This window comes from Homalodisca vitripennis, chromosome 2 (genome assembly GCF_021130785.1).
Source record: "Homalodisca vitripennis isolate AUS2020 chromosome 2, UT_GWSS_2.1, whole genome shotgun sequence".
In the NCBI taxonomy this organism is placed as follows: domain Eukaryota; kingdom Metazoa; phylum Arthropoda; class Insecta; order Hemiptera; family Cicadellidae; genus Homalodisca; species Homalodisca vitripennis.
The window spans coordinates 9,800,145-9,826,347 of record NC_060208.1 but is presented as its reverse complement, the minus strand read 5'-3'; the positions used below and the strand labels follow the sequence as shown (position 1 = coordinate 9,826,347).

Sequence of the window (26,203 nt, the reverse complement as noted above, 5' to 3'; positions counted from 1 at the left end):
TCGAAGCAATTTTTATTGAGACCTCAAAGGGTTAAGGTTATTTATTGCACAATCACATAAGGGACTAAATTAGACAATTAATTGGATGTTTTGAATCTTTCAACTAATTTTACTTGTATGTGTTTTGTTGAATTTAGTATGATATATGATACTTGATCGTAACTAACAAATTTCTTTTGTAATACATTGTTTAAATTATTATTCTTGTCAACCATTGAATATCCACACAACCAATATTTAAGTCAAATTGTTACACTGAAAAAACTTTATTAATACAGCCTTTGATATGAAACAGGTGTCAATTAGTGATGTTGCTAATTGCCCACCAGCCAGCATTAATTGAATTGTGCTAAACACATTTATGTCCGAACATTTCAATTGCAGTTTATTACTGTCATTGTTTAAGTTTTTATGAATGGAAAAACTATTACACTATAATTAGATATTTGATCTAAAGAATTCAGATAGAGTGTACAGTGAATAATGTCCCTTGTTTGTGTTATTTCAAACAATAAAGTCCGTGAAATTTGTGGGAAACATAGAGGAAGCTCAGTTATGTGAGACATCGGTTTTCACGAACATGCTCGGTTGTCCACTCTTCTCTTGATCATGAATGTTTGTTCTGCATTTTTAAAACTGAATGTCCCACTTCCTGACAGAATTTTAAGTCATTTCGTTGGCCCGTACACTTTACACAGTTGTTTCCGATTAATTTCTATTGTTTTTAAGTTTTTTTTACCAACAAAAAATGATGGCACTTCGCAAATGATGGGATTTTCAATTGCAGCACACATTTCAAATTTGAATATAGGAAAAACCGACAGCACGGAGATGTTCCTGTTGCCATGGCTGGACACTGACTGAGGTGCTGAAACACGATCACACCAATGTACACGCTATTGGTGCGCACCTGACGGCGTCAGATGGAAATGTTCCTTACTTTCTGAATACTCCTCATTAGTGTAAAATTATTTAATGGCCAGACAAATCTTGAGTTTTAATTTTCTTAGTAATAAATTGTAGTTAGATATTCAAATTCAGCCAAGATTGCCAAATTAATTCGGAGTCAAAGACATAAAGAATTAATTGGTTTAAAATAAACTACAAGATCCTAAAAATGTAAAATCCTTGGTTGGAAGAAGGAGCTGTGTTAAAAGTCTCCTTTCCAGCTTAATGTTGCTTTTAAAAATTACTTTGATTTTTTCATGAGAAAATACACATTTGATCTCTAAATAAGATCATTAGAATTGGTAGTTACTTAAAAACATATTGTAATATCTTGAGCAAATAGTTAAAATATAATGGACTGAAAATTAAATGTGAAAGTAGTCAATTTATTCAGGTTGTTATAAATTCTACATGAAAACTTGATGGGGGGGGGGGGTGGGGGGGGGGGGGGGTGGGGGGGGGGGGGGGTGGGGGGGGGGGGGGGTGGGGGGGGGGGGGGGTGGGGGGGGGGGGGGGTGGGGGGATGCGAGAAACCATTAAATTATACGGATCTCCTCTATTTCACAGTCGATTGGTAAGCTTTAAAGTTTTGTATAGTAATCATCTTCTTCATTGCAGAACATTAAGTGCTTTCTTCTGAACAAAACCATTGGTAACAGTAGAAATTTACTATTTAATGTCCCGAAATTTTCTAAGTTAAAGATACAACTTTTGTTACTCGTATCGTCTGAATAATATAATTTCTACCTAGACCAGAGTTAAACATTATTCTGATTGTTTTGTGACATGAAAAATGTATAGTTCTCACAGTAATTCGAATGTTAGGTCCAACTGATTTCTAAAGCCTTCAGAATGTTTTAAAATTTGTAAAGTGCCATACGAATCTTTACAACATTGAGTTTGCACCTTTATAATTAAATATACTCGAACGTTGTAGGTGACAGAGAAGTCAGTATTTGGTATTTCGGATTTCTTCATTACCAAACTATTTGTTTGAAATTTATTTTTGACAATGGAAGGATTGTGAAGGAAACATGATTTTTCTGGACATTTGCCATAGTTCAGTGAATTTAAAAATCAGTAACACTAAGTTTCGAGATCTGCAATCTGATAGGTATCTTCTTGGTAGGTATCTAACTTATCACATTAAATAACCTAAACATTATTTTAACCTAGTTCTTAATTATGTGTTAGGTTAGTTGTTTACTTGAAGAAGAGATCATATTGCAGATCTCGAAACGTAGTGTTACTGATTTTTAGTTTCACTGACCGATGGCAAATGTCCGGAAAATCCTGTTTCCTCCACAAACAAACTAGAAAGCTACCAAGTAAGCTCTTAGTATTTTTAATACATATAAAAGACTTCTGATCTGGCACAAAGATCACCAAAATATTCTGTTGTCTTTATAAAAAAAACTGTGAGTTATAATTAATTCTTAAAAATGACTTTTTGTAAAATCAGATTCAGTTACAAGAAAACTTACAGTATGGTACTAAATTAATATTTATTTGTTTATTTTGAATTTTAAATCTTTTTGGAAGTAATAAACAATGTGGAAATCGGACGATAACAACCAGTTTCACTTGTATTCCCTTATTTGTTTAAAAATAAGGTCGAATCATAATATGTTGTACAAACCCTATGCTGTAATCCCATACTTTTATGTTGTACCAAATATATTTCCAGAACCAGGACAACACGGTTATGACCCTGCTATTCCATCTATGTGGGCGTTCTTTATGGCCATGGGACCTAACTTTGAGGAAAACCTCAGTATAGAGCCTTTCGAGGACATTCACATCTTCCCATTGGCTGCTCACATACTGCAGTTGCCGGATCCACCTATACGACCTAACGGGACACTTTGTACTTTGCAGGTTACGGTACCTTAGTTATCGATATTAAATTTGAATGATTGAAAGATACTGAATAAATTACCAAGTTATTTTAGAAGTAGGTTATGTACTGTCTAAGTTGCAGGACCTGTTTCAAGCTTATTAGCTGATAATGTTAAGAGGGTGATCATGTTAAAAATGTTTGAGTTTGAGAATATTGCAATGACTAATCATTACTGTTATATGTTTTGTTTGTAGAATATTCTAAAGAATGTTTCCTAGACTGGAGTATTCCAAGGAACAAACGTTACTCGAAGAGTGATTCAAAACTCGCTTCAACCGTGGAATTTTTTACGTTCAATCTGTGATTTGCCGCTGAGGAGTATCAGTTCAATCAAAATAAAATCGCTTGATACAAAATCATTGTACTAGTCATTTTATTACCACCCACTCTAATAAAATTAATCTGATACGAACTTGTCAACTTATTAGTTTTAAGGTAACTTTAAAACCTTCTTTAACTTCTTGACATTTCTTTCAACTCAAATCAAACTCAAAAATTCTTTATTGATGTGACAACATACTTGTTCCTTTGTTTAAAGATTGTTATTGACGATGGAAGGTTTGAAGGGTCAACGAATGGACTGGATTCCAGTCAGCTTTTGGGTATGTTTGAACCCTTTTTTCCCTTCTTTACTTATTTCTGTTCGTTATTTTTGTATGTATTAATACCTCCTCCACCTGATGAAGAGGATGGATTCCAATCCTCGAAACGTTGTGTTATACCTTTTATAAATGTTATATACAACGCGACAGAGAGTCCAAGCGTGCCTTGCCACTCACTCCCTTGTAAGATTAACTAGCATGTAAGAGACTAGCGTACCACCAAAGTAAGGTTTGGCTGTGAATCATTAGACTTGGATAATGTGAGAGGATTCGATAGTAGGTTCGATCGGCAATACAAACACCTTCAGATGAACTAGCACGTATTTTATTAATATCAAAAACACCAATCAGACATAGAAATCTCTACATAAAATAAGACATAAAAATTTATACATACATTCTCACTCCTTTTGCGCAATCCTCTCAAGCCATATATATTACACGTCTCCTAGTTTCCAGTAAGGAATTCCCCAACGAGTAGAAGACTGCAGAAGCTAATTGAATTTTAACCGAGTTTTGAACGTATGAGCGTATAAGCTCTCTTCAGAGAGTCGAGGAGAGTGTTGATAAAGACAAAACTTATAGATTCAGAACCCTCTTATCAACCTTTGTTATCAAGATTCGATTTGTAAAATATATGAGTTTAAAAACTGGGTCCAATTGAATAAATTTGTTTTATACGAAGTATAAACTAAATATTGACAATTTAAATACTGAATGAAGAAGGAAATTCTAAAGTTTTATTTCACACTATCCGAGCGATGAAAGTTGCGTAAAGTTGTGGATAAGATACTGCTGCTCTGTCGAATAAGGTTTTATTCGTTCTTGGGTTTGCAGGAAATAGGTTGCCAGTTACAATACAATTGGTATTTTCATCTCCAGTTCGGCGTTGAATATTTACCTAGGAAAAGCTTAAACTAAAGAACTGGATTCGTCTGCAAAGGAAAAAGTCTTGGGTTACCTAAGTGGGATGACATGCCTGGATACGAAAAAAGAATGAAATAACGTTTATTTTCTTGAAATTTCAGAGAAGTAATATGAAATAGGCACACTACATATTGCTATAAAACAGGCCTTTATCTTCAAGTTATAAAAAATTAATACCACTTCATTTATCAGTAAGATGGAAATTCCTCCCCTATCGGCACTAGAATGTCCACAGATTTTTAGATCAATTTATTTTAGAGAGATTAAGATAGTATGGAAAATCAAGAACCGGTTTATACGTCTGCCCACCGAAATCCTACATCACGCAAGCTTGTGCAATTTTTTTTTGTTGGAACTTTTTTATTTTTTAAAAATAATTTGGACACATCCTTTAATGTGCCATTTGTAATGACAGGATAAATAAAAGAATGTTTTGATTAATCCTCGAGAAATGGCAGCAAAATTTTAGATATGACATCTTATAAGCAGGCGTAAAGAAAAATGGGCTTAAGATAAAAATATAAACTTTTTACAGATTTTACATTAGTTGGAAGGAATAGCATCTTTTACACATACAAAATTTAATTTCACTACCAAAACTATGATTAAAAACGTAAGTTACCGGTAATTGAGAAATATAATTTATTTCAATTGAAAATTAATAAAAACATGTCAATACCTGAAGCTATAGCTCATGTACATGTTGTAAAAAATGTCACCTACATTTTTATCTTCAGCCGTTTTTGCTTGGGCCTAATTGAAAATTGGTTTAGGGATAAAATAAGTGATCAAAAAACATTTTCCTACTTTGCCTGTCTCCAGAAAAGTTTTATCTCTAAGGGGAATGATCCAGGAATTGGATAGTGTCTCGTTCGCTCTCTTTGAAGTTAATCCGTCTAAAATTAAAAACATCACAAAAATTGACTGGACCAATCAGAAATCGAAGTTGTTTCGCCCCATCTTTACCAACCACTCTACCCGACCTACGGATCCGTAACCCTGCTGTGATGCACTCGGCACGGAGCATCAGTAGGTAACGTTACGTGAGCGAGCGTAACGTAGTTTTAACGTTAATGTTCTCTATATCTCTGTGAAACATAAAACTAATGTAAACATTGGAAGTGGTCTACAGTATGGTGGTAGGGGGTTAAACAGTGGGTGGGGGATAGTATTACGAAAACGTACAAATCTCATCATCTGAATCGGCTAAAAAAGTTTCAAAATAAATTATAATGCGTCTAAAAGAATTCCAATGATTCAGGATTAGTTTTTTGTGAATTTTAATACATAGGCCTTTTCTACCAATAACTACATGTTTTATGTCATTCTATACAGTTTTATAATTTAAACCCAATTGGTAAAATCTGGAGAATTGGATTTTTACTAGCGAACGTTACTAACGATTATATAAAATGCATGTATTATTAGTTTTCTGCGATGAATCACTCAAGAGACAGTAACTGTTGTTCCAAGCGAGGTAAGCTGGTGAGAACCTCCTGCGTTGTACTACTACTTGTCTCCAAAGCTCATAAATTATTTGCCTGAAATGTTGATGGATTTTAAAGCGACAAAGGGTGTTATTGGTGTAAAGCAAAGTAAAGAATATCTTTTATTAGGCTAGGTTTTGGGTTAAGAAGTACGTAAATGTTAGGATCTTGTGTGTAGAAGCAATCGGTCTTAATTTAGCAGGCGAAGTTAGGGCTAACAAGACCTCTGTAACTCTTACCCTGGGGACCAACGGCTTAAAGGTGACTTCCGAACCACCACCAATGGCCGGGCAGGCGGGCTGCTGGCAAGGACAGGGTCGCTCAGCGGTCCACCCATCCAAGCAGCAGCCACGCTCGACGTTGCTTGATTCGGTTGTCTCACAATAACAGCCATGCCGCTACACTGCGCCATTGGCAACATAAGTACATTGTGAGCTGATGTATATTTGGAACCATGTAAACACTTATGTTTTTATTTAAATCAAACCTAATTAACATGTTTATTTTTAGTCCATATGATTACTTCCATTCTTGTGGAATTCTTTAAATTACACTTTCCTACTAACATTCAAACGCTAAATACGCTGGATACCGTATAATAGCTATAAAATAACTTTAAACTTGACATTTTAGTTTCTTATCATCTTATATGTATTCATGTGTTACTCTGGCATATTAAGCTATCTTGTATTTTTATGAATTCACATTAGAAGTATTAGTACACATTATTCACCAAAATATTGCAAATTATGTATCATCATGGCAAGATCAGCTATTGAATGTAAGAACAGCCCTGCTTCAGTTTGGATTTCTATAGTAATTATAATTGTGTTTGCTCAAATATACAAAGTATAATGATATATTTCGTTTTATTTGTTAGAATATTGTTTGGCTTATCAATGATACAGTGCAAGTAACCACAGATTCAACCTTACATAGAATTTGAATCCTTATGTGATAAAATATTCTTTAAAATGTATCTACTACCAGTAAAAGGCTTGAATACATACATGAAGCCTCCAGTTCTTGGAACTTGTTAATTTCGTTAACTTAGTATAAATTGAAACTACCTTTTTTCCAATTCACTGGCTTGAACACTTTTGTAATTATTAAGATTTTTTATAACCACTGCAACTACTGGATTCAGAAAGTGTGTAATATGATCAATTAACCAAAATTTTGTTATTGGTCATATAAAAATAGATTTGGATTCCATCATAAGTTAAACCAAATTGGATTTGTTGAGAAATTTCTGTAATTTTTAACTTATTTAATGGATTGACGTTTTCAAGTCATTTGATATTTTTGTTGTTGTATTATATCAAGCTGTTTTATAAATATTTCAAAACTATTTAAAAGGAAACCAGGTGGGTAAAAAATAAAAAATAATCTTTAACACTTATAGGCAGTCGTTTTCTTGGTTTCTTGTTTTCAGTCAATTGTTTTCTCTCTTGGATTGATAGAGGATCTTAAAATACTCCTTAATACTTCAATAATTCTAAAAATACTTGAATGCCGGGTGTGACAAGGGAATTATTTTCGTGTTCCATTACGTTTCAAAGAGATATTTAACAGTCATTGAACAAATAACTGGATGTTGGACATTTTCCATCACTGCATGTTAGAAAAATCATATCTTCTTCTTAAATTGTCCAACATCAATAATTACTTTAAAGCAAGGATGACATTCAGTACTTTAAATTTTCAATTTAGCCATTCATTATTATATTTGATTGGTTAATACATGTATTCTTTCATAAAACGTTAAACTAAACAATTGAATGATTGTTGCTAAAAGCTCTTGCTAAAACTATCAGCCTTGTTGGCAAAATGAAGTGAGCTTCCAGGGGCTAAATGGAGGAATATGATATCGTAACGAGCAATCAGCAAGGTTGACTTGCGCTATCAGCTGCTGCAGCAGTGCTTATTGTGTTTGCTCACGGTGCGCTGATACTAGGTGATACAAAGAACGAGAGTACGGTTACTATGGCAACCGTTGCCTCGTCTAAACTGATTAGTTTACTATATAAATCCACTGTATTTGTTATTTACATTATTATATAAAAATCTAATGGTGGCTGTCTGTGTGCTTGTGTGTGGTACTCAAGCACGTAAAAACTACTTAAGCGATTGTACTAAAATTATCAATGGGAATTCCTAGGGTCCCTGGTTAACATATGGGCATATTCCTATTTTTAAAATCCCTCTGGCTACGTCCCGATGTTTTGAAAGCTACCTTTTTGGCTCAATTAACAGATAGTAGCCCTATTTGTGTTTCATTTACCTGTCAAAGTTAAGAATAATAACTATAGTACATTGTACGATTTTGAACAGATGATAGTAGATGTTTGTTGTTATTCATCTGTCTGATTCTTAATGGTTAACAGCCTTTGAAAGCTTTGACAGATCATCTAGAAAAGGATAAAACAACAATAAGTCTACCCGGAACAATACCTAATTAACTATTAGTTATTTGTTACTCGGGTAACACTCACTCACTTATGTATTAAGTTACGAGAATTGTGTATGTTTATCAAATCCAATATCCTTTCCAAATATGTAAACTTATGTTACAAAAGAAAGACATAATGTGTTTGTCGCTGAATTGTGTCTTAACTGAAAATTTTCACTTTTGTGTGGAATTCTGTACTTATTACTGTACACGGTTTATAAAATTCAGATACTAATGTATTTCTTGCTATGCTGCAGTATACATCTTATTGGTTTGTGCCAATAAAGGACAATGAAGTGTGTTCACAGGGCATGGGGCTATCACTATAGCAGAAGACTATCTGCTATTCACAGTTGTATACAATAGACAATAGACTATCAAAACAAAGACAATGTAATCCTTGATATTGTTGCTATACTCAAAGCTTATGAATAGTTTACTATCTTTGGATTTCAAACATCCCATTGAAAACTTCATTATATAATTCTTAATTGTTATATTCTATAAAATGATTTATATTGACCACGTAATCAAATAATATTTATTGTGTTTGCTCCATAAAATCTAAAACTGGTAATGAGCCACTGCCTTAAGGCAAAAAGGATATAAAAGGGTTTACAACCCCTGCAATAATAAAATCTCGTTTCCCTCCACAAACTTAATTAGGAGCATTTTATAGTAACACAATTAATGTAGAAAGATAATGTTTGATTACGGTGGCAGGGATGGGTTTATGTTATAATAATGTTTTTATATTTAACATTAAATGTATATAAGATGTTTTATCGTATACCATGGATTTGTTATTTTCAAAACTAAATTCTGTACGGCCAATTTAATAAATATTTATCTGAATGTTTATAAGATTTGGGTGGTTAATATAGGTAGTCTTATTCTGATCCTAAACGGTCATTATATTATAAAAATTATAGGAAAGGAAACCAGGACTTGTATTAATAAAGCCCCAAAACTCTTGGATGGCGATTTGTATGAATTTAACATGCTCACCATGTTGCCGTCATGAATCGTAAAACAATCTGCATGAGTAACAAAGAACGATAATAAAGGCATACCGTTTGATAATTTTAACTCTTTTGGTACTTTCTCATTCTGTAACGATTATTATACAGTAAAAAAAATAATCTAAAGTCGATGTTATAATTTGTGACAAGATTTGATTTCAGCACATTCTTGCGTTGCAGTACGTTCTACATACACAATAATGTGTTCTATGTTGGTACATGTGCAACCATGTAGATTGGCTGAGCGTCATTGAAGTCTATGACACAGTAGGCCGACACAGCTTCTCTTTATCCTGCCGGACGGAGATTGTCCTGCCGCAATTTCTTTACGATTGTCCTTCTTTCTATCTGTTGTCAGGACCTCTCCAGAATGAAATGAGGTATAGTTTTGATGGTTTGCATGCAGCTTCAGCGAAGCCTGCTACGCGAGACATTGTATGGCGTAGTCCTACCTTGTTGTAAAGTTGTTTTATATAATTAGTAGTAAACATCAAATTCGACAATTTTCCTCAATTCTTGCTGGTGCAAGTCAGTACCGTATATGGATGTATTCTGTACTTCAGTTTTAATTATTAGTGTTGTGTAGTTTTTTTTATAAGGTGCGTGTTTTAGAGTTAGTGTAGTTGACGCACAACACTGTGGTTGTGATTCCTGACTTACGCGTGTCACAACACTCTAATATGATTTGTTTATTTTAATCTAGTGTGTAATTATGTGTTAGATTAGTTATTTACGTGGAGAAGAGACAAATTGCAGGTTTCGAAACGTAGTGTTACTGTTTTTTGTATCACTGAACGATGGTAAATGTCCGGAAAATCCTGTTTCCTTCACAAAACTTCAAACAAAGAAGTATAGGGAGACAGCACACTTCCTTACCCCCGCGACCAACTGAAGTAAATTATCCTGTAATTGAAAAAGCCCCGCTCTCCTGGAGCGTCTGCACTTTTGTTTGTGGCATCCAATTTAGTGCGTATTTCTTCCAAGTTGCTCTGGAGGGGGAAGGGGGCTCCAATAATTTATTGGTTCCTTTCATTTATTGATTATTTTCTATTGTAATACGCCTATTTTATGATAAAGAAAGCCCGTTCTTGATTCAGTGCAACGGGTAGTCTTTAGACCTTTTTGTATGAAATATTATGTTAGAGAATTTTATTATTAGAGGTGCGTTTGAGTTGATCTAGTTGCAGAATCCAGAGAATAGAGGAGGTGGACAGATTTATATGAGTTTAAGAGAAATTTTGTAAATTATTTAGACTAGTAGAAAACAAAATAACATCCCAATACATTTTAAACAAACGTACATTATACTTTGGACCATTGGTTTTTTCTTTTAATTTTTATTTCCAAAATCTGTCGGAAATAAGTAACTTTGAATGTGATTGAAAAGTGAATGACAAATAAATGATAACAGTCCGACATATATCCATTAAATATTAAAAATAAAGACAATACAAACGTTAACTATTATCATAGCCGATATTCTTAATTTTATGATTAAAAGAGGAAATGTTCTCGACATATTAAAAACGAAAATGTTGGAAACTGCCAAAACCATCAAATTTTCTACCGATTAGTTTATTACTAGTAATGGTCAAAACCATGAGAAATGTTTGTATGAAAATATAGTTTTTTGAGAAAACGTTTAGTATTCACAAAATACTCTTAGAAATGTTGGGAAATGAAGAAAATATGTTTGAATAATAGTAGATTAATATTAAAAGAAATGGCTACTTGTGTCTTAATTTATCCTTTGATATGAATAAATAAAGCTATCATGTACATACTCATGCATAGGCTTAGTAAAAAATGTAACTAAGTAACCTTGCACATCAAACTAACAAAAGCACAATGGTAAACTTAATGTCGCATGTTAACAACCAAAATTATGGCGGAAATTGCTTTTCCACGCTCACAAAATAATGCGAAAACATCGTGTCGAGGTAACTAAACCGGAAGTTTTTTAAAGTGGTGCCATAAAAACTGCGTAATACAAAAATACGAAGCAGCGCTGTGAATATTAAAACATCATTAATAATAAAAAGCCGATGTGTATTGTGGAGTAACATCAGTGGTATAAATACCAAACCCTGTGTACACCGTGCAGTGTAGTCTACTGCTGCTAACCATGAATACCAGTACACTGCTGATCCTGGCACTCGGCTGTGTAGTGGCGGCGGAACAGGTGAGTGACACACACACACACACACACACACACACACACACACACAATAATAGTTTAACAATATTAACTTATATCAAAAGCAGTATGAACCATTATCATACACATCCACCCAGTAGTGTAGGTCCCAACACTAAAACTATTGACTTAAGTACGTAGTGGAAAATGCCAAACGATGACGATGTCGTTGGTATTTTGCAGGGTTAATAAATGCAATGTAAGTCGGAAAAACTAACATTTCAACACACAGTTTTAAGAATAAGGTTTATTTAAATGTTTTGTAATTCCAATAAATATCGTGTATACAAAGTTCATTATGTATCACTTTGAAGACTTTGACTCCTTAAACCAACCTTGAAATAAATTATAACTTAATAATTCTAACTTTTTGATTTTTCCAGTTGCTTACATGGTCTAAGAATTCTTAATACTCCATTTTCTACCCAATTTTCAAACGCCTAAATATTCAGCAGTCCAAATTCGCCCTTTGAAAATGGGAGTATATGAGTAAAATGGAATAAAGTCTTAATAACTCCATATCAACAAAAAGGTTCACATTTGAGGACGATTCTTTTTTAATCGGCTACTGCATGCCGAATTTTATTGTCCTATAAATGCTCGTAACTTAAGATTTTATTTTTTTTATCCTTAGAACCTCCTTTTAATTTCAAAATTGTGACGTTTTACATTTTGTCCTCCGAAGCATTTCAAAACGTAAAGCCATTCAGAGTTTAAAGTATCTACTGTATTGTAGGTAGTAAATAGTTCTAACTTGTAGTTTTTTATATACTGCAGATTAACAATCGTTAATCAACCACCTAATTTCTCAACTTGATCGATGACTAATGTCACGCAATGGTCTTCATAGTAACGTAAGTCTACATAATTCTTAAACGCTTTGTAGACAAGATTAATGTCTCGTGTGTTTTACTATTCCAGACAGAGATTTCAAAAGAAGAGTACAAAAGAATAATCGTTGAATGCAGGAAAGAAGCGGGCTTCGGTGAGAGTAAGTATGTTATTAGTAGTTGTGTTCTTGGCAAACATAATGTGTTTGTTAACCTTTTATTTAGCTCCAGTATACCACCAACACAGACCCGTACTCAGTACATTGTTTGCTACCACACAATTATGTCATTGTAGATTCAAAGCCTTAGAGATTTAGTGATTTAGATTTCTAAAGAATAAGTAACTCCGGTGATTCTCATCTTGCGGTTCAAACATTAAAAAAAACTAATTAATTATAAAATTAAAAGTTTTGAGATAGTTCAGCCTCGCCGTGGAGAGAATATGGAGATTCGGTAAAAAATTGTCAAATCAAACCGGTTTATTGGCTGAGCGCTAGCGAAGCCTGTCATTGAGAGGCTGGACAAATTTTATTTCTGTCTATCTGTCTATCCGCACGGTATCTCGAAAAAATGACATAAAAATTGAAATCTTGTATGAACCTTCATTTCTATACGGGCAAGATACAGTTTGATGGTGGTGCATGTCACTCTATAGGATTTGGCTCAACGTTAGTGAACATCTTTACATTGATCTTATGGGTAACAATGATGAAGGTAGAATAAATAAATAACAACATTCATATGACATTTTAATATGTGACATATAGACACACGTGGCTTAATATTGCTTGCAGCCAGCGTGGCGAGGTTCTACCTTATTCATTTAATCCGGTAGTTAAGATTTGTTTTAATATATATAGGTAATAGGAAATTTAATCTTTCATAACTTGTTAATAATTACAGGGATAAAATAATGAAGTGATAATCAAGCAGATCTTTGCACTCCATCAAAAGATTATTTACATTTAGTATTAACAGTAAACCTCTATTATACATGTACATATGTTATAAATTATGAGCTCTAGTAAAACCGTTTCTAGTAAATCCTTACTTTTCAAAACAGAAAGTTCATTAGAAAATCCATTCATATTGATTATAATGATCCCACGATAATGCGATAGTAAGACAAAGCAACAGTTAGTAAAATGGCAGATTGAAAATTTAACTGCTTATTAGCCAGTGATAATCTATATCTGGATTATATGGAAATAATTTTTTCCTTTAACCATTTTGAAAATAGTTAAAATCTACTGACTAAATCCTAAGTGTACTAAAAACTTACAGCGTTTACAAGTATGGAAAGCTTTTACAAGTGCACAGAGCTTTTACAAGTGTGCAGGGCTTTTACGCAAGTGTGCCAAGGTTTTACAAGTGTGCATAGCTTTTACAACAGTTCAGAGCTTTTACACAAGTGTACCGAGCTTTTACAAGTGTGTAGGGCTTTTACAACAGTTCAGAGCTTTTACAAGTGCACAGAGCTTTTACAAGTGTGCAGGGCTTTTACAAGTGTGCATAGCTTTTACAACAGTTCAGAGCTTTTACAAGTGTGCAGGGCTTTTACAAGACTGCGGAGCTTTTACAAGTGTATAGGCCAAATAAGCCCTTTCCCACATGTTGAACTCCGTAAATTAAACAAGGAACTTACAAAACTGTGTATCCATCGACCTAATTTTAAATAATTTCTAATATTTCGTTTGAGGATATGGCTATCAGTACTTATTTTATAAACATGAATGCGAAGTGTAAAAATAAAAGTAACTTGTCATATTATGTTACAGAGGAACTTGACATGGCCGAACTCGGCAGAAATGGCACGGAGAAGATTGATCTACGAGAGAAATACAAGGCAAGAAGTTTTACCATTTAGTAAAAAGTGTTTCTCTACATAGTTATATTTAACAAGAACTGTATTTTTGAAACTTTGCATTTGCACCCGTCCTAAATACAATATCTTTCACTATACGACGATTGAATATTGTAAAATTTAATAATTTTACCTGTCATGCTGGTTTAGTTGAAGTTGTTGCGTCATAAGGCGATTCTATTAATTCGTTGTTGATGTAGTTTTTGAAATTCCATAATCATGCTACTATAATATTGAACCTTCTTCAAAGACAGGAGTAAAAACATTCAAAGTTTAAACGAAATCATTACACAATTTAATGTTTTATGTTTGTTTTCAATATTTTACGGCTAAGGGTTAGGGTGGGGTCACGCTTTTGTTGATCCTACTCTCCTTTAAAATATTAAATCTAAATTGAAAATTGCGGATTCAAGATGGCTGCCAAAAATTCAAAATGAATTAAAAGGAACATTAATTTTGTATTAGCCCATACTAAAAACTACGTAGTGCATTACTGATAAATTTCACTTTTAAGAATTTGTATATATTTATACTTTTTGGATTCACCATTTAATGAAATGTCTTGTATTTTTCAGTGCACCATTTCTTGCGTCTTACGAACTCTGAAAGTTGTAAGTAAAAGAGCATAATAAGAGCAAAATTAAATCATTAATTAAAAAATACATTTTAAATTTATTTATCAAATAATTTTAGTAGATTTTACTGGATTTATTTGTAACATTTTTATTAGTTTCACCAAAGTACTTGCTAAAAGAACATAAATTTTTCATGTTTCTTCTTTTAAACGAGTTCTGTTTTCTGTATAATCTCATTCAGTATTAATACTTAAATAAGTAGAAGGTTAGACCTAACTAAACGATTTTTGGAATTTAAAAGTAGTATGCTACAAGGTATAATATGGTAACCAAACATTCCAGACATTTTAATACCAAGAACATTTATAGAGAGTGAAAGAAAAATAAACTATTTACAGCGATACTAAATGGCATTTTTACAGAACTCCAACAGGATCAACTGAAAACTTGTACGTAGTTCCTAGTATGTATCCATCACTAGATGTTAAAGCTGGCACCATAATTATGTGAACATTAATCTAGTCCTGTTAACCCTTGAACGCATGTGACAGGTGGACGAGTCAGGCGAGATGGACACTAAGATGTCCTCAGACGTGGTCGACAGCCTGATGAAAAATCACTCTCCTGAGGCAGTCCTTCGGGCGAAAACGCTTTTAATAGAATGTGCTGAAAAACGTAAGATTTCCTATCATTTTAAGTAAAAAATCTTTAAAAATAAATTGAAATTTGCCAAAGAAACACCAATGGAAAGTGATCTCATGATTGTTTATTAATAGATAAGCCATTAATAAGATAAATGGTTGTAGTTATTAATTAAGGTACAATTTGCGAAATCAGAGTATATACAGTAACTGTCCTTATTTGTGATACTTCTTGATAGAATGATACCAGAGACTTGAAACTTGGCCCAAGTAAGAATTGCATTGATTTTGGGCTCAAATATTTGGGGGGGTCCATCCATCCTTCTGTCTGGCCTTGGGAATGTTATCTCCTGCCTTTCGGTATTCCAGTGTATCGGGTTAATCGCATATTTGCAGTTTCACTATTAATATTTTTTTGTATTGAATATAAACAATCATTACTTCGTATTGCTTTAAAAAATTGTTTAGTGCTTGGGAAAACAGTCTACCGAACACTGCTTGTAAAAATATATGCTATCTTTATCACAAGTGGAGGAAGTGGAAGAAGCAACCTAAACCACTGTTTGGCCATTACGTCCAGTTGTTAAATCTCAGGCAGTAATATATTTCAGGTTTCCACTTCTCTGGCCGCAAAATGTTTCATTATCAGCTGGTCAAATGACTACACCTATATCAATGTTGACGTATTGAATTCGGTTTGAAATTAGTTGATACAATATTGTAATACGTTCCAGTCGTTAATGTTTTTAATACTAAATAAGAATCTGCATGACCATTCATGATTAAATTGTGAATGCTCGCTGAGCGACTTGTAGGGTTTAATCTATTTCAATCTGAATGCGTCTATTCATATTTCAGAGATGGTTGCTAGTTAACAAAATCATCCAAGATTCTTATCATGCTTTATGGTTGTTACCCAATTACAAGGAAAAATATACAATTTATCCTCGTACTTAGGTCTAAGCTAACCACGTTGTCGGTAATGTGGTAAGCTGATTATACAGGGTATAGATTAAGCCTGACACCCCTGGATACATTCCAAATGGATTGCGATATCGATATACAATCTTCACTATACTTACTAAAATACTTTTTTGAATTTTGTTTGGTTAAAAAGTTCCACTCATCTTTGAAAAAGGGTGTACTTTAAATGTTCTTAAAAGTTATAGGCAAATAATCCCTTACATTCTAATGCCACCTAGAAAAAGACCCCTCTTACAAAAACTATGCACACCAGAGCGTTAAATACTACGCAAAGAGCTGGGCTCCTTAAAGTCTTACTAAAAGATATCAGACATTGTGTTGATATGCGCAAGATATTGGCATTGTCCCTACAGATTATTATTATTATTTTTATTATTATTATTACAGATAATTTTTACGTTATTTGCCCATAATTTTTGCTAGGAACGTCGTAGAGATGTTTTATTCGTGTCATCATGCTTCTAATAAATAAACCATTATGATATGGCACAAGATAGAGGTTGCAATTTGAAAATTTAAAGTGACCCCCTCGTACTCCCTTTCGAAAGGCGGGAATTTTTCATCATTCATAAAATCCAAAAAAGTATTTCAATAAGTATGGTGAAGGTTGTACATCGATATATCAATCCGTTGAATATATCCAGGTGTATTGAACTTAATTTGTACCCAGTATGTTAAATTTACTATAGAAACAATTAATGTGAGTTCAGTATTTGAAATTTGTAACCTCTACAGTTCTTTGTCACTTTCCTGACGGCTGCATCAGCGCAAAATAGAACATAGCTTACAATACATTCATATTCCTTACTCCTAAATCTTGGCTGTCCTTTCATTCATCCAATTACTAAATATCGTTTAAAGGATTCTCCAGTAGTAAATGGTAACCATGTTACTTGGGCAAACTGGCAACGTCGGAAAACCCCAAATACTGTTATCAATTAAGATAAGGTACAATCAGTTACCGGGTCGGTGCAGTAAAGTAAACAATTGTTTGTGCTCTAGTCTGTACAAATGGGACTGTATATTCGAATAAACTTTTTTTAATACTCTTTACGTGTTTTAGAGGTTAAAGAGTGGATCTACGAGTACATTTCACTGTCCCAAAAGTGGGTGTGAGTATTATGTGAAGCTATTACATATTGAGTATGACTGTGATTAATTTGACAGCGATAAAATGTAACAAACAGTTCGTCGAGGTGGAATACAATTTACATATTAAATACTACACAGAAACTAAATGTTTTCATTAGGTAACGATTATTTTGTTGTTACACTAATTGTGCGGTGATATCACACCGCCATTTTATGTTTGCAACGCTCATAATTGTATATATTAATCAGTTGAAATTTTACATTTTGTTATTTCAGAAAAGGGGAAGAATTTGAAGGGCTGCGAAGTAGGAGAATGTGTTACAGACTATATGCTTAAAGCTAAGAGAAACTAACGGTTTCATTATGTAAGTATCCCGTTTGTAATAACTAAAAAGTTATAGTACAGTATTTTATTACTTTTATTGTTCATTTTCCTTTACTGAAAATTCTGAAGTAACTACTATATTTCGTCTGTTTAAAAAGAATTCAGCAATCATTTTTCCAAAGATTTTGATATTGTTTTTACGGGTTTTTCTTTTTCTTTTTGTTTAAATAGTTACTGTGCACCAACAGCCTGATTAATGGTTGTGCTTTTACTCAATAGTAATGCGTTTATTATAGGTTTTCCAGTTCCAGTGATCATTATTTCATAATAAAATTACATCAAAATTTCATGAAAATACTAATAATTTTAATAGCAATAGCGATGTTTGAGAAAATTCAGCCGATATATCAGAGAGTACAGGCCTTTTTATTTAATACATCAGCGCCATAGAAGAGATGGATTATTTATTTAACAACGCATTTATGTTTTTTATAATAAGTAAAACTTCATTTTATTTTCAGGTAACTACCTCCATGTATGACAGACATGAAGCCATATTTTATATAACTGTATTCCAATAAAATCAGATTGCTCATATATTTGTCTTTTCATAACCACCCATAACACAATTGTATTCTTTTTTATAAAAAAAAATATTATCTATGCTTTCCAGAGATGAAATGATAAAATATAAAGGATTACACATGTTATCTCTAAACTCAGTACGTTTTTACAATAAAAACAAAAACGTTAACTTGAAGTACGATGTGATTACATAGTGATGAAAGGATGATCATATAGTCTTTCCAAAGTTTTATAACAAAATCTTTGAAACAATCTTGCAATCTTGTAGATCTATTTAATGCTCACTCTCTGTGTGATATTTAGGCCGATGAGAACGGTTTAATTTTTAGATCAAATTCACTTCAAAGATGTTTAGTGGTTACTGAATGTATCAGTTGATTAATTCCTGAGTAATTAAAGTTAAATTTGCTGAAAGTATCTCGTTTGTGGTAAATATATTTAAAACGTTTGTTGGAAAGCGTGTGTGTTAACCCTCCAACTGTTGTTTATCAAAAATTTTGATAAACATAACCCTTAGCGGATTGTTGTTCGTCAAAATTTTGATAAACAAACATTCCCTTGCATAATCACTCATAACAGTATATTCCGGCAACGTATCGATTCGATTCATGCACCATTGGATTCGGGGAAAAAAAGCCTAAGGAATACTATAGTTTTATTCCTCTTTATATTGTAGTTGCAACGTACCAAGTTTGTAGTTTGGAACGTAAAAGATGTGACCGCCATGTTGTCGATGCCGTCTGAGTTGTTGATGTGACGAGTCGTGTTTATTAGTAAGTTTTAGTAGGTATATTTGTGTTTTAGTGTTGTGTTTAGTGTGTGGTGAATTGTTAAATATTGCAGTAGTGCAAATAAATATATTTTAGAATAAATAAATTTCTCGAAAATTTTTCGCAAAATTTTTGAGTAATGACAAAATGAAACTTTTTTCGACTCTTCAAAAAAAAAGTTATGGAATTTATTTTACTACTGCTGTATAGTTTACTTCGTTCTGAGTAATAAAATATGCAATATAACATGTATAGAAGTAAAACTGTATTAGTAACACTTTTATTAGCAAACTCTTACATATACACCCTATTTTCACAATTTATGCGCATCGCTGCTTTTTGTTATATAGTGTTATTATAGTTTCATAAATTTGTATAATGCTTATGTGTTTCTGAAACTAGAATAAATTTGACACACAATGGTACTCTCACTTTTATAGTTTTCTTACTATAACTTGGTTTGCTAGGTATGGTCCCCCCCAAATAACAAAAAAAAAAAATGTAAATTTTTAATTTTATGGAATAAAAATTTTAGTAAACCTTTTTTTAAGGCCAAATTTAAATACTAATATTATTATATGTTTAATTCTGAACACAAAAATATATACTTCTATATATATATTACTTTTAATTTATATTTTTAATAAATTTTTTTAAAAACCTTTGCACGAGGCTCGAAAACATGCCGCCACTACAGGAAAAAATGACTGCCAGTTGGAGGGTTAATCAATTACCTTTTACTTCGCAATAGAATGTAAAATATGTCGACAAGCTCTATTATCTTGAAGCTTTATATAAGATATAGTTAGTGTCGTCTTGTTTCATCGAGATCGCTGGAATGATTAAAATAAACAACTTGAAATTAAAATCTTTGTACTGAAATTTCGGAATATTTCAGTTGAAATTCTATGAATTATTATCTTTTGCGTTTAAATTTCATAATAAAATCTTTCTTTTTTAAGTTTTTAAAACAAGTTGACACACAGGGCTTGTTATTTTGCAAACAGTATGTTGAAAAATTACTCTAATTAGAAAATCCCAATGAATTCTCATTTATAATTTTTTATCGAATTAACAAGTAACCAAAAAGTGAAACATAACCTAAAACACTACTCTCAATTCAGATAAATACAACAATGCTTGGTTTTAAACAGAAAACAAAACAGCTGATTATAACTAAATGTAGCCACACCGTATATTCAAATTTCCTCATGCGATGTGGAAAACATGAGGCTGCAAAACACTCTGAGGTAAACTTTATGTTCATGACTTCAGGTAATAAATCTCATTAATTGCTTCAGTTAAGTTATTTTACTTACTTAAGTTCTAGGCGTGCCTCCGTGTGGCTGAGTTACGGGACAGTGCAGACTAAGTTTCATATTCTATTATCGCGGTTACTTTACGGCACTGCCTGTAATTCACAAGCTTAGTCACAATGGCTTAGGAAACATCTCAATAAGCTAGGGATAAACATGCGTATCTCTTGTCGAGAGGTCATAGGTTTGGTCTCGTCGTAGTCAGAAGGGTGGTAAATAAAATCTATAAAAGCTAAATTACAGTGGCACAGACTTTGATAAATGCACACTAAAAACGTAAAAAAATAAACATTTTTATCGGATTGTTTACCGCTGATAGTGGAATTATTTAGGCGATAGGGATGTATTGAAATATATCTTAAAATACCAATATTAAAAACAAAAAAACAAATGTAGATTCTTAGCTACATTTGGGAGAAGTACAAAACAAAGCTGGAGTGACAAAAACCCGAGATAGGAAATATATACTTTTCAACTTGAGGTGGAAAATTGATAGTTTTAAAGCTTTTATAAATAAATAAAGATTTAGATCAAGAAATGATTTGAGTTCTAATTCAGCAGCTGATTTTGCCTTTACACAAACAGTCGTGTCGCCAGCGTACTGAATCACTTACCATACTGGATAGATGATTTCAGTCAGTTGACATAGAGATTAAAAAGAAACTGGGCCAAGAATTGATCCCTGGGGACACCTTGGGTTACTTGTGTTTTGTCTGACAGGTCATTCTCGATCTGTACACACTGGACCCTGTCACTGAGATAAGACATGACCCATTTGTGCGGCAAACCTCGAATGCCGCATTCCTCTAACTGGTGCAGCAGTGTCGCATAATGCACGCAGTCAAAGGCTTTGGAGAGGTCAAGAAATATGCTGAGCACATGTTCTCTTCTCTCCAACCCATCGACAACGAGTTCAACAAGGTTTGTGACTGCGTCGACTGTTGATCTGTTTTTTTCTGAATCCATATTGTTCTGGATCCAGAATTTCAAATCTTGAAAGGAAGATTTTCCAGTCGTGCCAAAAATAATTTTTTTCAAAGACTTTACTGATGGCAGGCAAAACAGAAATTGGACGATAATTGCTAGTCACGCAAGGATCGTCCTTTTTGAAAATCGAGTAGTGATTTTTAGCAATTTTTAATTTGTCTGGAAAGGTGCCTGTTTCAAATGAAAAATTGATCAGTTTGGTCAATGGTGCCAACAATTGCTTGGAGCGTTGTTTAACTAACCATGACGATGCCCCATGGATGTCACAGGACTTTTTCGCCTTGAGGACTCCGCAAGACGCGAGCCAACCTCCCCCCCGCTCATAGGGGCCAAAGCAATGGACGTCATCGGCCGCCGGGAAACTCTTACGCGGGGAGAGGTCCCTCGGTGCCTCCGCCCATCACAGTCATCGAATCGTAATAACGACCGAAATAATCCAGCAACCACCCGAGGGATCCTCTACTTTTGTACCGTTTGTCGATAATTTTGATTTTGTTGGGTGTTTTAGAAAAGGTTTGATGCATTATTAATAAATTGAAACAGGCCGTTTTAGAAAAGTTCTCACATGTTTTTTAAGGTTTTTTCAATGTCATAGGCCTTTGCAGCTTTAGTTACTCTTCTATACACTCTTCTATAATTTCGGAAAAAATTTTAAAATTTTCATTTTCAGTGCATATGTAGATATAGTGATAGAACTTGATTTTGTCTCTGGATATCTGAATACCTTGAGTAATCCATGAAGTTTTTTTTGAAATTTTGAAACCTTTTAGATTTTTTGGAAGGGCATGAAACTGTTCAGATAAAATAAGAAACGTTCATTAAACGCATTGAACATCCCATTTGCATCACGGAAATGATCCAGGATTCACCCCCGAGAAAACTCCTGAGCTGTTCAATGTTCTGCTGTCGAGTTACTCTTAGAATTTTCGGAGCCTGGCCCTCGACATCCGGGGAAACACCCAACGACCTCAACCACCTGAGCGCGGTGGTCCCGAGATGGCGGCATCAAGCACGGAAACTCTGACTTGTGAAATGTTAGTGACAACATTGTCGATGGCTGTACTCGTCGTGCCAGATACACGAGTTGGGGAGTTCACTGACCAGATCAAGCCAAATGAAGTCAATAAATCGCGGAACCGCTGAGTAAGGGGGTGGGTATGATCTAGCACGTTTATGTTAAAGTCCCCCAAAATAAAGAATTTTGTTTGAGATGTTGTTGAAAAAATTTCAAGTTTTTAAAAAACAAGCATCAACACAACCATTGGGTGACCGGTGACCGGTACTACAACCCAAAGACCAAGATTTTCCCGAACTGATTTGTTTTTATTTTTATTCCTTCAACCTCAAAGTTTCAGTTCACAGCTGTAACCGACTTTGATCGGTTGAAAAGTAATTGAACGTCTAGTAAAGATTGCTACACCACCCCCCCATTGGACGTGTTCGGCAAAAAAGAACCGGCCAATTCCAAAGTTGTTGATTTTGAAAAATTTTATGTTTTCTTTAGTGAAGCCATGCTCCGAGATTATAAATATATCTGGCGCAAGTTTTTCACAAAAAGAGTGTCAGCTCTTCAACCTTGTTGGTACCAATTTGAGCATTAAGATGAATCAGTATAAAAGTTTCATTTTTGAATTTCGAAAATTTGGAAGTTGTTGATTTGGAATTTTGACTGATTGAATTTAAACCGTATTCTGGTGCCCCTATCCTACTTTCACCTCTGTCAGTAAACAATAGTTTTTTTTTGACCTGTGCCATTGGTGGTAAGCTCCTGAGCGGCGGTCTCGGAGTAGGCACCGACAGGGTGGGGCCCCGGTGCAGTGAGAGGAGGCTGCGTAGACGATGTACTGTCCAGGGCAGCAGCAGGAAGGCACGGCGGAGAGGAATGAGACGCACAGGCAGGGGCGGCGGCAGCAGGCGAGGCCGTGAGACACTGACTCTCATACAGCCTTTCGATTATTCTGTCTTACTTCAGAATTAAATTTCATCATACTTGTGGAAAACAACTAATTAATTCTTAGAATACCTGAGTTTTCTTGTCTGTACTATATTTTATATCTTAACTTTCATGCCTACAGGAAATCTATGTAAATTAATTTTACATTTAGATATTTAAATAATGTTATATTAACCGTGTTGTTGATCAATTCTTGAAGCAACAGTACCATCACAAATCAACGTTGTACTGTATGAGTATTAACTGTTAAAGTCTGGAATTTATAGATACAACGGCAGAAGATGAAAATGTGAAATTTTTAAAGTTTGTATTTGAGTTATAGCTTCACCGAATGGCATGATTTTCTTAAAGCCGGGTCCACACTGAACAAATGTTTGACAAACATGTTTGTTCAAACACTTTGGGCAAGTTTTATTATGTTTGACAAACAATTTTTGCTCGTGGCCAGTGTGGACGCGTCAAGAAACAAAATATTTCCAGGTAGGGGAGAACAGTGCCGCCATCTTTGTTTGGACTCGATGTTTGCTCTCAGAGCGGCAACTGGCAAAACTGTGTGTCGTCAGTCTATGCGAAGTTCCTAGTCAGAAACAGGTCTATTGTGGTGTTTTCTGTTAGTGAGTTGCTGTTCTTTGTGTTTCTATTCGATTGGTAAGTGAAGAACAATGAGTAAGGACTTTTGGACACAAAGATAATGTAATTTCGTTTAATACAACTGTACGAATCGCACAGGTTACTTTGGGACACTAACGAACCAAACTATAAAAACAAATACAAGAGGAAAGATTCCTTACACTAGTATAGCTAAAGATTTAGGTGTAAAAAAATAAAGTCTTTTAGTACAATTTAGAAGAGAAAAAGAGGCAGTAATACCAAAGTCAGGAATGGGAACTGCCGACAAGAAAAAGGCTTGGTGGGGGATTTACAATTTTTTGTTTTTAAGTGACAAAATGTACCTAGACAAACAGTGTCAATCAAGACACAGGATGAAGTTTCTGAAGATCTATTGAGTCAAAATGAAGATTTACTTTCATCTGCTGGCCCTTCAAGAACCAGCATACCTTTTTTCGTCTGCTAGTCTTTTTTAGTGGCACTTCGAGTAGTAATGTCAGTAGTAAGCCTGTTGCCAAAACGAGGAAATAAAAGAAAACTAGTTGATGAAGCATTTAATATCATGACAACTTGTTTTCAACGAATGCAGCAAGAGCCAAAAACCAATGAAAGATGAGCATGCAGTTTACGGGGAGTGCGTTGCCAACCGAATAAGAAAAATACAAAAAACCCCATGAGACTCTGCATTGTTAAAAACAAGATAGACAATATACTTTTTTAAAGCTGAAAATGGAATAGTACAAGGACGTTTCTGAAAAACCTGAACAAAACAAAACATCTGAACAACCAGGAACTTTTGAGAAACCAGTGGAAGAGGAAGACATCGGAAATATTTCTTCATTGATAGTCTCATCTATGAATACAGTTTTCTGGATACTTTGAGGACTTATAACATTTACACTTCTAATCAGTTGTTGCAGTTATTTTTTATTACATTTAATACAATTTAATGATGGTTTAACAGTGTTGTATTCAGTATATATTAAGAGTGTTGTATTCAGTGTTTGTTCAAGAAAATACAAGTTTTTTCAGGATACAATGTGGAGTAATATTTATTTTATTTACCTTACAGTTAAGTTAGATTACAGTTAGGTTTAGTTAAATTATAATTAGGTTATAGTTATGGATTAAGTTATGTATGATTTGTTATATATTTACCTACAGCCTTAAGGTAAATGTCCAAATTTCGAAGAACATCTAAACTAACATCACTTCCAATTAAAAAATTCAAACTTTATAGAATAAAAAAAGTCAGCTGTAGTTGTTTATGCTAAAAGGAAACCAGATTTCATCCCACACTGCTCATGAGTAAGTCATTTTGCCACGGTACAACTACAATGTTGGAGACGAAGTAGTTTGTATATTCTTCTCTCACAGATTTCGCAAACTCACTGGGTTTTCTTCCTATTCGAGGAAGTGGATAACATGACTTTAATCCTTGGTTGTCTTCTCTCCAATCTCCAGGAACAATACTCCCATCTGGAGCTACGCTGTCAAGGGAACCAGGAGGTGTGTATACATTTGCTGATGATTTGCTTTGAAGCAAAAAGTTATGTAAATGGACACAAGCACATGTAACAAGAGTAGATTTTTCTGGGTCCAGGAGCATTGGGCTTTCTCAGTACTCTAAAGACTGACCTGAGAATTCCAAAGGCATTTTCAGAACATCTGCGAGCTCGAGACAAGCGATAGTTGAATATCCTTTTTTTGCTTCCCTTTTCTTGGTGGCCTGGGAAACGGTTTCGTTATGTGCTTATGTAAGGCGAATGCATCATCTGCCACAATCACATATGGGACAGCAAATAATCTTCCAGGTAAAGCTTCTTCCTCAGGTAGACCTGTTCCATTTTCCAAGATTCTCCACAAACTACAATTTTTAAAAACACCACCGTCAGATATTCGTCCTTGGCATCCAATGTTCACATAGATAAACGAGTAATCTGAGTCTACAAGTGCCATTAACACAATGCTGTGGTAACTCTTGTAATTGAAAAAAGTAGAGCCACTGTTTTTCTGGAGCTTGTATCACAATATGCTTGCCATGTAGAGTACCGATGCATTGGTCAAACTGCCAAGCTCGCTTAAAATCAGTTGCAATCGATTTCCACTCTTCTGGTTTGCTAGGGGGTCTTTATA

The 26,203-nt window shown here is 34.0% G+C and overlaps 2 protein-coding genes across 2 annotated transcripts; both read left to right on the top strand.

Annotated features, from left to right (window-relative positions):
• The first annotated feature begins 2,640 nt into the window (after positions 1–2,640).
• On the top strand, positions 2,641–3,207 carry LOC124356198 (ectonucleotide pyrophosphatase/phosphodiesterase family member 3-like). Its single transcript, XM_046807382.1, has 2 exons — positions 2,641–2,826; positions 3,043–3,207. Exons 1-2 carry the CDS (start codon positions 2,674–2,676, stop codon positions 3,064–3,066), a joined length of 177 nt encoding a protein of 58 aa, XP_046663338.1. The 5' UTR covers positions 2,641–2,673; the 3' UTR covers positions 3,067–3,207.
• Positions 3,208–11,298: 8,091 nt separating this feature from the next.
• Positions 11,299–18,440, top strand: LOC124356197 (general odorant-binding protein 19d-like). The gene is made up of 7 exons (XM_046807381.1): positions 11,299–11,520; positions 12,457–12,526; positions 14,144–14,211; positions 14,805–14,840; positions 15,356–15,479; positions 17,798–17,886; positions 18,368–18,440. The coding sequence occupies exons 1-6, from the start codon at positions 11,464–11,466 to the stop codon at positions 17,872–17,874; spliced, it is 432 nt and encodes a 143-aa protein (XP_046663337.1). The 5' UTR covers positions 11,299–11,463; the 3' UTR covers positions 17,875–17,886; positions 18,368–18,440.
• The last annotated feature ends 7,763 nt before the right edge of the window (positions 18,441–26,203 follow it).

Coding starts and splice junctions, on each gene's coding strand:
- LOC124356197 (XM_046807381.1), top strand. CDS start 11,464: ATGAATACCAGTACACTGCTGATCCTGGCACTCGGCTGTGTAGTGGCG. Junction 14,212..14,804: donor ATCTACGAGAGAAATACAAG/GCAAGAAGTTTT, acceptor TGTATTTTTCAG/TGCACCATTTCTTGCGTCTT. Junction 14,841..15,355: donor TCTTACGAACTCTGAAAGTT/GTAAGTAAAAGA, acceptor CGCATGTGACAG/GTGGACGAGTCAGGCGAGAT.
- LOC124356198 (XM_046807382.1), top strand. CDS start 2,674: ATGTGGGCGTTCTTTATGGCCATGGGACCTAACTTTGAGGAAAACCTC. Junction 2,827..3,042: donor GGACACTTTGTACTTTGCAG/GTTACGGTACCT, acceptor TTTTGTTTGTAG/AATATTCTAAAGAATGTTTC.